This window comes from Macaca nemestrina, chromosome 20 (assembly GCF_043159975.1).
Source record: "Macaca nemestrina isolate mMacNem1 chromosome 20, mMacNem.hap1, whole genome shotgun sequence".
Classification (NCBI taxonomy): domain Eukaryota; kingdom Metazoa; phylum Chordata; class Mammalia; order Primates; family Cercopithecidae; genus Macaca; species Macaca nemestrina.
Window position 1 is genome coordinate 53,521,899 of NC_092144.1, and position 13,770 is coordinate 53,535,668.

The following is a 13,770-nucleotide window of genomic DNA, read 5'->3' on the forward strand; positions in this document are numbered from 1 at the left end:
GTTCACCCTGTTTTTAGACATAGCATTGGAACTAAGAATGTTATATCTATGTGGGTGAAGGGGCAGAGATGTGTAGGAAGACAGTTCTAATTAGGATGGAGGAATTATACTAGGAAGTAGAGGTAAAGGAAGTGAGAAGGATTAGTAAATAGAAGAAATGTGAACTTACCAAATAGGCTAGAGTAGATGCCTGGAGATTCCTGATTAAGTGAATTAACTAGATTTTAGGAAGGTAATGAGGCAGTCCTGTGCAAGAAAGGTTTCAAAGTCTGGAGGCAAAAAGTCAAGCAACACTTTGAGAAGTGGTTGAGCTTTATGGGAATGGAGAGAATTACACTATTGAGAGATGTGAAAAATAATGAAGAGGGTTTCATAATGTGAAATTGTGTTTCTCATTGGAAAGAGCAGAGGCTGGAGATAATTATGTCTAAAAGACAGTGGGGTACAGGGAGCATAAAGGCCACGGAGAAAGGGAACTGCAGGAATTAGTGTTGAGAAGCAGGAGTTTGGTGGAGGAAGGCGGAGATCCAGTCCCAGATACAGGCAAATAAGTCTTCTCCCTCTCCCAAGCATGGCAGTCAGCCCTTCAGGAAACGGGACAAGAGAAAAGGCCATCATACCTGTCAGTCTTCCCGAAATACAGAAATGACATCACGGTTGCTATATCAGATTAAGGCCAGGATGGACGTCCTAATACTGGATGAGCTGTCATGGAAAGAAAAGAAAAGAAGGAATGGAGGTGATGTTATTTTACAGGGGGGAGCCTCAGGAACAAGCATGTAACATGAGGTACTCTATAATTGTTTCTTCAAGGAATACATTACTTCTGTTGGAAATTTGATGGGAGATGATTATATTCTTGCAGTTCTTTTCCCCCTCACCATGTTTCTAGGTTGCTGATCAGTCCTCTGTCAATTCTCTACTGCACTCAGATATTTCAGAAGACTTTCAGATGTGAGAAAGGCTGATTGCTATTTTCTATGTCATTAGAAATGTAGACCTTTCAACCTTTTCATGGTTGCATCTTTTTCTCAGTGTCTCTGTTGTGGCAGCCATGAATCAGACCCTGCCAGGTCTGCATGGCAGGGACCTGATTGACAGAAGGCCCAGGTCAGTGCATTTCAAGTTCACAACCTCTTTTGCACAGAAAGCTTCCTTCCCACAGGCTCCCAGCAAGGGCGTGAAAGCAAACCTAGTTCTCTGAGGCTCTCTTTAACTTTAATGGGTGACTGGTTGGAGGACTCCACATCAGCCTTGCAAAAACTCTCTTAGAACTGCATTGATACCTAAAACTTCTTTCTCTTTCTTTAACACAGGAGTCAACTTTGCATAGTGGTCTGTGGGTTCTCCCATACTACCTTCATGCCTGCCCCACATTCCCTCACAGGTGTCTTCCATGATAAATTATCTTATATGTCCAATCCCAACCTGGATGCATCTCAGTTGGTAAAAAGTAACATACCAGGCTTGATTCTTTGCACTTAGCTTTTTTCCTTTCTCTCCCACAAGTAGTCAGTAACCATGTCCTAGTGTTTTATGTGGTACCTCTTTTTCTATGTATATATGGAAATAGGTACTGTTGAGGGGCACGTCCTGTGTGCCAGATCCTGTGCTAAATACTTTACCTGTACCTCATTTAATTCACACAGTAACCCTGTCAGGTAGACATTATTCCCATTTTGCCAATGAAAAGACACAAGCTTAGAGTAGTGTAAAATCTCTCCTGGTGTCATATGGCTAGTAATAGGTGGATCTGAGATTTGATTCTAGGACTATTTGACCTCAAGGCTAATGATGATGGTAGTAATATAGCAGCTGACATTGTTTCGTCTGTGTGTGGCATCTTGTTTCATTGACTGCATGAAACCTTTAAAAGAATGGTATGAAACAAGCTCTCTTCTACTTCAGGATATGAAAGAAGAACAAACTAAACCCAAGCACAGTGATTGAAGGAAACAATATGGGTTAGAGTGGATAAAAATAAAATGGAGAATGGAAAAAGAATAGAGGAAATTAATGAAACCAAAGTTGATTCTTCAAAGTAAAATCAACAAAACTGAAGACCATTAACTAGACTGACTAAGAAAAAAAGAGAGAAGATTAAAATTACTAAAATCAGAGAAGAGAGTCTGTAGAGACAAATTAGGAGGGTTCAGGAGGAGAATTTAGGATTTGCTTCTGCCCGTGGGGCACAAGCTGGGAATAAAAATGTTTTCCTGACTCTTCTCTGAAAGCCAGATAGACTCCACCTAAAACCCTGTTGACAATGATGCAGGGATCCACTTACCAAAGACTTTGATCCTCTTGAATGTGGAACGTACCCTGCCAGTGGCTGAGTTACGAACAGAACAACCATAGAGCCCGCTATGCTCTGTAGTAATTCGGGGGATAGAGAGCTCTTGTCCTGATTGCAGAAACTTCCCATCAATCGTCCAACAATACTCTGCCGGTGGGTTAGAGTCTGCGAAGCAGGACAACTGGAGGGTTTTTCCTGAATGGTAATAGGTACTTGGAGGGAAAATCCTGGGGATGTGTGGACCATCTGGAGTAAAGAGAATAAAGCCACAGGTGATGTTGTCTGAGGGAAGGGGATGCTCCTGGTCTCTTAAAGGGACACAGTGTCCCTCTGAGTCCAGACACACCCTCAAGACCCAGCCAAAACCGTTCTGTGTTCACTGAGACGAGGCCTGAGGTATTCACCTGTTTCTCCCATTAAAGGCTGTAGACCCCAAGTCTTCCATGACAAGAGCAGCCCCTCCCCTTCTATTCTTGGTTAAGGCTGTGCTTACCCAGGTTTCCCCAGGGCAGGGAGTCATGGCCAGCTCGTGTGTCCAGAAATAAAATGTCTGTACTTGGACCTGAGAGACTGAGATGCCTGGCCTCTGGTTGTTTGAATTTTAGCTGGTGGCCTGGCCCACAGAGGAACCAAAGATACAAAGGACATCCAGGGTGACTGGGTCACTGCACATGCTACCAACTCGGTCCCGTATTTCACATTCATAGGGTCCTGTGTCATTTCTTGTGACATTGGCTAGAATGAGGATCCTGTTTTTACCGGGTTGCTTTAGCCTGGGACTGGCCGGGAGGCTCTGACCATTTACCCTCCACAAGTAGGTGTAGCCCTGAGTCTTAGGTTCACAGGTTAAGGCTACAACATTCTTATTCTCCATGGGGTTGAAGTTGTTGTTGGTGATGTAGGGCTTGGGCAGCTCCGCTGTGTGGATAAGAGAGAAGTTTGTCCTGTGTGGCACCTTTGATTCCTCCACAGGCATGCTTCAATCAGAGTTGGCATCTCCCACCTCTCAGCCCACCCGAGTCCTTGAAACTCAATAGCTGGTGCATGTGTCACAAGACAGATGCATGATGATCTAAGGGCTCAAAGACTGTGAGGCCACCTGCTCTGTCTTAGGGAAGCACAGACTTTCTCAAGTGTGAATTCATCAGCAGTGTTGGGTCATGGACAGACACATCAGTGGGAGTCACAGCCCCTGGTACCCTCCCAGTCCCTCTCTAATTAACTGACTGGCTGGCTCACCTTGGGTTCCTTACCTGGAATGTGCAACTGCTGGGCCCCTTCCAAATTCCATCCTACTTTGCCCCCCTAGATGTGATTTCTCTGCAGCTTCCATTTCCAAGGATGTTCTAGAGATGAGTAATAATGGGACTTCCCATTGTCCTGAAACCCTGAAGATACTGAGTAGCCTGGCCTGGGACTGGATGTTTCAGCAGAAATAACACAGGGGAGACCAGAGTCAAGCCTGGAGGTCAGTTCAGTCATCAGGCAGTGGAGGCACAAGTTGGGGCAGTTTTTTGCAGGTGTTTCATGCTGACTTACTTGAGCCAGTGACTTCCAAAGATAGAGCAGAGTGCAAGGAATGATCTAGAAAGAGTGAAGGGGACAGACAAGAGCTGGTAGCTTTGGAACAGAACCATGTTCCCTGTTCTGGGTTCTTTAAGTTTCCTCTCCTTCTGCAGAGGGCAGGTGAGGACTATGTGGATCTTTCCAGAAATACATGTGGACATTTGCAAAAGCAGAATTGACTGGTGGAAAGGGTGGGAATGAACTGCTAGAAATCTGGTCCTCATGGACCATGTGTGTTTGATGGATCTGAGACAAATTTGGGGAGAAATTTTGCAAATATTTTCTTCCATTGGACCCTCTACTCTCTGATTCCATGGATTTGACTACTCTAGGGACCTCATGTAAGTGAATTCTAGAGTGAATCTGAGAATAGACTGCTGGTTGCCAGGAGCTGGGAGTGGGGAGAATCAGAAGTTGTTCATGTGTGTGCAGTTTCAGTTATGCAAGATGGGGAGGTTCTAGAGATCTGCTGTACAGCTCAATGCCTACAGTTCACACAGACTGAGTATTTCTTATGCATAAGACTTAGGACAGAAAGTGTTTTGGATTTCTGACATTTCTTGATCCCCACTGTTTGTCATATACTTACTGGTTTAGCATCCCAAATCTGAAGGATTCAAAATCTAAAATGCTCCAGTGAGCATTTCTTTTCAACATCAGATTACTACGCCAAAGTGGGAGGTGATAGGCCAAATACATTCTTGCCCTTTTTTTTTCTCTCACCATGTTTCTAGCTTGGTAATTAGTTTTTGGTCACTTCCATACTGGCCATGCTGCACTCGTATATTTTTGAAGGCTTTGGGATGTGAGAGAGGCTGATTGCTACTTTCTATGTCATCAAAACTTTCCAACTTTTCATGGTTGCATCTTTTTCTCAGTGACTCTGTTGTGGCCATCATTAATAAGAGCCTGTCAAGTCAGATTTAATACAGATTTTTGTAATTCCGCAAAAAATGTTACTGGGATTCTGGTAGGGGGTGCATTGAATCTGCAGCTCACTTTGGGTAGTATTGCCATCCTAACAATATTGATTTTTCCAATCCATGAAAATGAAATGTCTTTCCATATATTGATGTCATCTTTAATTTCTTTCAGTAATGTTTTGGAGTTATCAGGGTATAACCCTTTGACCTTTTGGTTAAACTTATTCCAAAATATTTTATTCCTTTTGATGTTAATGTGAATTGAAATTCTTTTCTTAATTTCCTTTCAGATTGTTCACTGTTACTGTATAGTCTAAAGAATGATCAAGAAAGAGTCAAGGGGACAAGCATAAGCTGGTGGTTTAGAAGCAGAAACATATTCCCTGTCCTGGGTTTTTGATTTTCCCTCGCCCTTAGCAGAGGGCAGGTGGCTCTTCCCTGATAGCCAGATAGACTTCACTGGAAAACATATTGCCAGTGCTCCAGGGATCCACTTACAAGGGACTACGATCCTTTTGATTATGAGATTTGTCCCACCAGCGGCTGAGTTATGTATGAAACAGACATAGACCCCTGTATGTTTTAGTGATCTGGGGGATAAAGAACACTTGTGCTGATTGCTGGAACTTCCCATCAATCAGCCAGGAATGCTCTGCCAGTGGGTGAGAGTCTGTAAGGCAGGAGAGCTTGGGGACTTCCCCTGCATGCTAACAGGTGTATGAAGAAGAAATGGTGAGGGTATCCAGGCCATCTGGAGCAAAGAGAATAAAGTCACAGGTGATGTTGTCAGAGGGACGGGAAAATCCTGGTCTGTGGAAAGGCCACAGTGACCCTGTGAGCTAAGTCACAACACTGAAGTCCCAGCCAAATCCCTGCTGTGTTCACTGATCTGGAGCCTGAGACATTCACCTGTTTTTCCCATCGTAAGCTGTGGACCCTGAGTCTCCCATGACAAGAACAGCCTCTTCTCTCCCATTGGTGAGCAAGCCAAAGCCTACTCTTAGTAGTCATGGTCAGCTTTGATATCTAGGGCTAAAGGTCTCTGTACTTGCACCTGACAGGGACTGGGAGGCCTGGCCTCTGGCCATGTGTATTTGGGATGGCAGCCTGGCTCACAGAGGAACAGAAGATACTCACAGAGGAGATTCAGGGTGACTGGGTCACTGCGGCTGGAACTCACTGGGTTCTTCATTTCACATTCATAGGGTCCTGCAGTATCCTTTGTGACATTAAATAGAACGAGGGTCTTGTTGTTTTCCGACAGCTGCAACTTGCCACTGATAGGGAGGCTCTGACCATTTATCCACCACAGGTAGCTTACGCCCTGAGTGTCAGGATCACAGGATAAGATGACAGTCTCCATTGCCTCCCTGGGGTTTAAGTTGCTGCTGGAAATGGAGGGCTTGGGAATCTCCACTGTGCAGATAACAGAGAGAAGATTGCCTTGTGTGGCACCTTTGATTCCTCCAAAGACATTTTTCAATCAGAGATGGCATTTCCCACCTCTCAGCCCACCCAAGTCCCTAAAAGCCCACGGCAGGTGTGTGTGTTACAAGACAGATGCATGGCAATCTGAGGGCTCAGAGATTGTGAGGCTGCCTGTTTTACGTGGGAGAAGCACAGACTTTCTCAAGTGTGAATTGAGCAGCAGCATTGGGTCATGGAAAGACACGGGACCAGCAGTCACAGCCCCTGGTGCCTCTCTGAGTCCCTCCCTCTCCAACTGCCTGCCTGGCCCACCCTGTGGTCCTCACCTGGAGCATGCAGTGCTGGAATCTTCTTAGTTTCAGTCTTACTTTGTCCCCCAAGGTATGTTTTCTCTGTAGCTTCCCTTTCCAAGGACATCCTAGAGATGGATGATGGAACTTTCCATTGTCCTTAAACCCTTTGGGTACTGGGAAGCCTGGCCTGGACTGGGTAATTCAGCAGAAATAACACAGGGGAGACCAGAGTCAAGCCTGGAGGTCAGTTCAGTCATCAGGCAGTGGAGCCACAAGGTGGGGCAGTTTTCCCAGCTGTCTCATAGTGACTGACTTGAGCCAGTGACCTCTAAAGATAGAGCAGAGTCCAAGGAATGACCTACAAAGAGTGAAGGGGACAGGCAAGAGCTGATAGCTTTGGACCAAGATCATGTTCCCTGTTCTGTGTCCATGATGTTCCCTTCCCCCTGTAGAAGGCAGGTGAGGACCATGTGGATCTTTCTAGAAATACATGTGGATGTTTGCAAATGCAGAACTGACTGGTGGAAAGGGCGAGCATGAACTGATGATGGAAGTCTGGCCCTCATGGACCATATGTGTTTGGTGGCTATTAGACCAATATTTGGGAAGAAGTCTTGCAGATGCTTTCTCTCATTAGACATTCTACTCTCTGATTCTATGAGTTTGACTACTCTATGTACCTCATCTCAGTGGATTCCAGAGTGAATCAGAGAGTAGAATAGTAATTTCCAGGAGCTGTGGTCGGGGAATAGGGCATTGTTCCATGGCTGTGTGGTTTCAGTTAGGCAAGTTGAGGATGATCTAGAGATCTCCTGCACAGCTTCATGCCTATAGTTCATGCAGATAAAGTGTTCCTTATGCAGAAATCCTAAAACCAAGTGTTTTGGATTTCTAACTTTTTTTTATTTTGGAATATTTGCAGTAGATGTACTGGGTCAGCATCCCACATCTGAAAAATTTTAAATCCAAAATGCTCCAGTGAGCACTTCTTTTTAGCATCACATCAGCGGTCAGAAGTGTTGGATTTTGGAGCATTTCACATTTTGAATTTCCGGATTTGGGATGCTCAATTTGTAATACTGTAATTTTCCCAAAAATAGTTATCTGGAGTTTAGACCTCATGTTATGTTCTGACTCTAGTAACAAAAACAAACAAAAAAAATTTGGAGGAAACATTAAAATGTTGTCATAAGTGGAAATTTTTACTGATGGTCCAAACATCTAAGATCAATTGCTGGTAGTAGTATTTCTCTTGATACCCAATTAAGGTTTAGGTGTGGGGTGAATTCCAGCAGGATCACATTATGCTCAAAGAAAGATACCAACCGTGATTTGAAATTAGCAAGTCCTTAAGTAGAGAGAGTCCCGTTAAAAGGACAGAACTGGTCAGTGTGTCAATTACATAGAGGGAGGAATGATGCCGAATTAAAAGAAGTGATGTGTGTTATGGTAGTAAATATAGAAGGAACTCTCTGTTTCTAATTTCTGTGCAGAGTTAGGAAAAATGGGGAGGAGCCCAGAACAGGTATGTGAAATGCTTTCTTCATTTTCTCTTAACCTCAGGAAATACAACTCGAGTTTCAGTTTGTGTGAATTAGGAAGAGTCTAAGTGAGACGCCAATGGCTCATGTGTCGCCCACAAGAAGAACCCCACCTTATGAAAATGGCATCATCATGAGGAAACAGTTGTATGTGGCACAGGCACTAAAACCACTAGATAGCACCCACATGGCCACCTGCAACAGGTCCCCGAAACCACCAGTATTCCCATTACGTGTATGTTACAGCCTTGGTAGTTGTCCCGCAACTACAAAGTTTTAAAACTGCTATAGTCAATACAAAATGTTGAATATGAAGTAGAATATGTTGTTCCACTTTTTTCCCCCACTCTTTTTGAACTTTCCTGTTTCCTTTTGGAAGTTTCTATTGACACATCCTCAAGCTAGGGATTCTTTCCTCAGCTGTGTGGAGTCTACCAGAAAGCATCAAAAGCATTCTTCATTTCTCTAACAGCTCTTTTTTTTTTTTTTTTTTTTTTTCTGAGACGGAGTCTCACTCTGCTGCCCAGGTTGGAGTGCACTGGCATGATCTTGGCTTACTGAAAGCCCCACCTCCCTGGTTCACGCCATTCTTCTGCCTCAGCCTCCCGAGGAGCTGGGACTACAGGCGCCCGACACCATGCCTGGCTAATTTCTTTGTATGTTTAGTAGAGATGGGGTTTCACCGTGTTAGCCAGGATGGCCTCGATCTCCTGACCTTGTGATCCACCCACCTCAGACTCCCAAAGTGCTGGGATTACAGGCGTGAGCCACTGTGCCTGGCCATCTCTGAGGGATTTTAACGAGTTGTTGACTTTTGAGTTTGTTCAGCTTTTTACTTACTGTTAGAACCGAGTGACAAATTTCAAGCTTCTTATATGCCTGACAGGAAACCAGAAGTCTCTAGGTAGTGACTGGGAATGTGAACTCCACAGTAGGTTGAGGATGGAGTCACAAGTGAAATGGGTGAAATCAGCCCATGGGCTTTGGAGACGGCAGACCTGTCCAGCCTCTGACACCCTGGTGAGTCAGTGCAAAGATTACAACAGTGACAGCAAACTAGCATGGCTGACTCCATCTGGCATCTAGTCTCAGGCTGGCTGTCCTCACTCATTCCTGGACATAGGCCAGGCTAACCATGGGAGGAATTTAGTTTATGGTTTAACTTTGAAGAAAAAATGATAATAGTTCCTCCATAAGACTAATTCCCTTATTTTGCCAGGGATTGCCTTTGCAAAACTGGTGAAAGACCATGAGACTAAGATTATAGGAGGGAACTGAATTCTGCTAAAATGGAGGCACAGTTTCTATAATCCCTTACTGCTCAAATGTCATTTGGCCAGAGTTTACAAAATTTGTAACTAATTGGTCCTATAGATAACATCACTATTGTAGAAACTGAGATTGGTCTTTTGAGATGTTTCTGATTTCTTGCATTCTGGTAACCCACTGACCTCATCCATACCCATGACTAATGGCTCAGCTAGTCACGTGGTCCCCACCTAGAGTCAGATTCAAGCACAAAAGATCATTTCCCTCCGCCCACATGATTCCATCCCCAAACAATCAGCAGTACCCATCTTTTAGTCCTGTGCCCCTGAAACTATCCTTGAAAATTTCTAACCCCTGATCCACTAGGGAGGCTGATTTGAGTAATAATAAACCTCTGTCCTCCTGTTGGCAGACTTGGAGTCATTAAAATCTTTACTGAAAATCACCAGCGGGATAAATTGGTTTGGTTTGTGCAGGAGGCCAGAAGAACTTGTCTGGGAATTATAAGAGTGGATGGAGGATCTGCCTATCCCTGTCCCATGGTCTTGTCCACAGATCAGCCTCACAAAGGAAAGAGCCCTGGGTGGGGATACAGTGGAAGCTCATTCTCTTAGTGACCTGGGGACATTGGCTTGAGATGAAGCCTGGCAGGAGTGGAAACTCCAGTTGGTTTCTGTGCCTTTCCTATTTCCTGGGAGGTCGGCCAGGCCACAGTGTTAGCAGGAAGGGAACAGAACAGTCAGCCTAGTTAGAGGGAGTGTCTGGGGAAGGGCTAGGGATGGAGGAAGAAGCTGTGCAGGACAGGGCTTGCCAGGTAGAATGAAGTGGGAGGAAGATGAGGGACACAGAGAAGCAGAGAGAGGCAGAGACAGCATGACAGTGAACAGTGGGGCATACAGTGACTTCAGTGACCCCAGGGACCAGGTGCCCCCATTTCCACAGTCCAGGACCAGGGAGCCCTGAAAACCCTCCAGTGACCAAAGAGCTTCAGAGTTATACATGAGGTGGGGTGGCTTTAGGGGCAAGAGGTAGTGGGGGGATGAAACATGGGTGTCAGCCTCTGAAGGAAAAGGGACAGGTGTGGCTAGAACTTCCTAGGATTCTGCATCCAAGATCCAGTCTCTAAAGAGGTTATGGGTCATTCATTTCTTCATTCAATTCCTTCATTTGTTATGTGAGAGCTCCTGAGTGTGTGTCTCTCACTGGGCCTGTGCTGGTGCGGGGTGTGAGTGGGGAAGGAAAACAAGGTCCTCTCCTTTATCCTGTCATCCCAGTGACATGGACACTTTGGGAAACAAGATTTCGGGTTCAGTGATAGGGGTTAAGATCTGAGGGGGACGCCTGGACATTTTTTGCACTGACTCTGACAGTTGAGGCAGGTGATTTAGTTCTGGAGAACAGACTAATCAGCTGACCATTTGCTCTCACTCCTCTGAGGTTTGGATGCCGAAGATGAAAGGATTTGAGCCAATAAATGACTATGGGGTCCTTGGAACCCAATAAGCCCTCACTTCTGGTGGAGGAGAGGATGGGCCTGTGGCTGCAGACAGACCTCATGTGACCCTGATCTGCCTTTTGTGTTTGTGTGACTCTGGTTCAGTGACTGTGCCTTCCTGTGCCTCAGTTTTCTCTCAGTCAAATAAGCTAAATGGCAAATGGACTGTGGCTTTTCGTGCTATCTGTGAATAAATTGTAAATTCTTCACAGTCACCTGACCTAATGCTTGGCACAGTGGAGGTGTTCACACAAACAGCATTTATTATTATTCACTTCCATGAGGGAGCACCTTTAGGTCAGATCCCTGTGGATAAGCTGCTGCCAGGTACATTTTCTCTCTTCTGTTTCTGCTTCTGGGGACATTATGTTTTCTATGGAGTGTCCTAAGCCTCACAAGGCAGTTGGCTGATGGCCTACAAAGCTTGTCTTTCTGTCCTCTCCACTCTGAGTCTCAGGTGAAGAAAGCTCTGTCCTTGCCCAGATGAGGCTCTGAGGGCTGAGCCCTGGCTGGTGAGCAGCTCCAGGAGACACAGTCCTCAGACAGCTGGTGAATCCTTGGTCCCAGTAAGCCCTGCCACAACCCAGCCCTGGCACAGGCTCCTCAGCTTTATCTGGAGTAAGGATTTAGGGACAGTGGTCTGGGGTGAGGCTTCTAGGGCTGAGCTTCTCTGAGAGTATCTCAGGGGTCCTCTTTGGCAAAGCCCTACTCACTTCTCCAGGGTCTTTCTCAAGGTCAAGTTTATGAAGAGGGCATGAGGTGCTTGCCTGAGACTGATCTCCTCCTGCTGAGCACCACCCCCCCCATCAGACTGTCCTTCCTGTGCAGCAAGTGTCTGCAGGGTCTGGAGGCAGGAAAGGAATTCTGATCTGTTGTGGTTTGTCTCCTCTGTGTGTGTCCTGCACTAAATGCCAAAACCCCAACATGGGACATAATGCAGAGAGGGACACAGGCACAGTCTAGGCCTGACCTTCCTGTGTGTGCAAAGTAGAAGTGACCCCCACCCCCCAACACCCAGGGATCATGTGGAATCACTCACGGTATAAGGTGAAATGTCCAGTTATTCTTTTAATCTTATCACCTCGCTTTATAATTTGAATGGTGTAGGATCCTGTGTCCTTCCGGGTGACATTCTGGATCAGCAGGGATGCATTGGAATATACTCTTTCTCGTCCACTGTATGCAGGCCCAAATATAATTGTTTCAGTGTCTATTGTATACGCTGTAATGAATTGGTGGAGGTCCATTATTTGCCCTTTGTACCAGACGTAGCCAGTAAGATTCTGGGGCAAATTGTGGACAAGTAGCAGAACATCCTTCCCCTCAGAAACTTTGGTTGGCTGGGCTTCAATCGTGACTTGGGCAGTGGTGGGCGGGTTCCAGAAGATTAAAAGTGATGCTAGGAGGTGGAGAGAGCATCAATCAATATTGAGACCTATGTATTGGGGTGAAAAGATGGGGCCCTGGGTCCTGAGATCTCTTCAATCATCAGCCTTGAAGATACACACACACACACACACACACACACACACACACACACACGCCCCTTTTGTGTGTGTGTGATTGTGTGTTTGTGTCCTACTGTTCTACTGGGTCAAGGTCAGTGGCACGAACCTCATTCTTTCAACGCTTCTGACCTCGGCATTTTTCTCTTTGGAATCCTCTTCCCCAGAGGTCTGCATGGCTCCCTCCACACTGCCCCCAGGTCCTGCTCACATCAGGGCATCCTTAGACTTCTTTCCTGACACCTCCTTCAGAGACACTGGGTCTTCCCTTTCTGATCTTTCCCTGCTCTGCTCCCTCCAGAGCTCTTGTCAACACCTGACCTCACATTCCAGATCTCTTTGCATGTCTGTCTTCCTGCCCATGAGAGCATGAGTTCCGTGAGGACAGGGACTTTTGTGATCTTGGTTGCACCCCAGTGCCTCAGAGAGGCTGTAGACTCCTGTACATGTGAGGGTTCCTAGGGCCCTCCATGCCCGGGGTGTTTTGTCTGTTTCTTTCTTTCTTTCCCCAATTGTTGAGGTTTTTTGCTGAGGACAGTGTTTCATGCCCTGCTTATATGTTCATTTGAAGTGTCATCTGATAATAGTTATTATTATCATTTTTCAAAATGTGGTGACCAGTGATGATCAACCAGCAAAACAGAACACTTGAGATTTTCCTACCTCTTACCATTTCCTGTTCAATGTGATTTTCCTGTTTTGACCCCTGTCCCTCTCTGGTATATTTTCCCCTATCCAGACTCCAACAGAGCCTTCTTTCCTTTTTTTTTTGAGACAGAGTCTCGTACTGTCGCCCAGGCTGGCGTGCAGTTGCGCAATCTCGGCTCACTGCAATCTCTGCCTCCCAGGTTCATGCAATTCTCCTGCCTCAGCCTCCTGAGTAGCTAGGATTACAGGAGCACACCACCACACCTGCTAATTTCTTGTATTTTTAGTAAAGACTGGGCTTCACTGTGTTGAGCAGACTGGTCTTGAACTCCTGACCTCATGATCCGCCCACCTCAGCCTCCCAAAGTGCTGGCTTATTTTATTTTTTAAAACGCCATCCTCTCCAGGAAAATCCATCCAATCATTCTGCTTCCTCCTCCTGTCCTCTCCCAGGAAGTTCTCTCCTCACCTGTGAGCAGGAGCTCCTTCCAGGTGATGTGCAGTGTGCAGGGAGACGCTGAGAGGCGCCCCATGGCTTGTGCCGCCTGCATGTTCTCCTCTGTGGAGATGAGCCTGGGATCCAGAAACTTTCTGAGCACGGCTGTCAGCTGTGCTGTCCTCCCTCCTTCTGTGCTGAGCCTCTTCCCGGGGCAGGAGCACTTCTCAGGCTCATGGGTGGGGTCTGTGCCCAGGACACGTCTCTGTCCCCTCCCCTCTCAGTCCTGCCTCCTTGTCCCTCCTTCTCTCTTTCCTTTTCTCTGTGTGTCAGGTCCCTGGGAATTGTGGAGGCCTCTGCCTTTTTCAGC

General features: G+C 46.1%; 1 protein-coding gene and 1 long non-coding RNA gene across 2 annotated transcripts in view; one reads left to right on the forward strand and one right to left on the reverse strand.

Moving 5' to 3' along the window:
• Positions 1–13,770, forward strand: part of LOC105463861 (uncharacterized) — a 128,250-nt gene that overhangs the window by 65,138 nt on the left and 49,342 nt on the right. The window lies entirely within an intron of this gene.
• LOC105463865 (pregnancy-specific beta-1-glycoprotein 3-like) lies at positions 661–13,497 on the reverse strand. The gene is given in 7 exon segments (XM_071087874.1): positions 661–684; positions 686–705; positions 2,288–2,542; positions 2,936–3,214; positions 5,923–6,201; positions 11,851–12,033; positions 13,434–13,497. Coding segments are annotated over 7 exon segments (1,104 nt in total).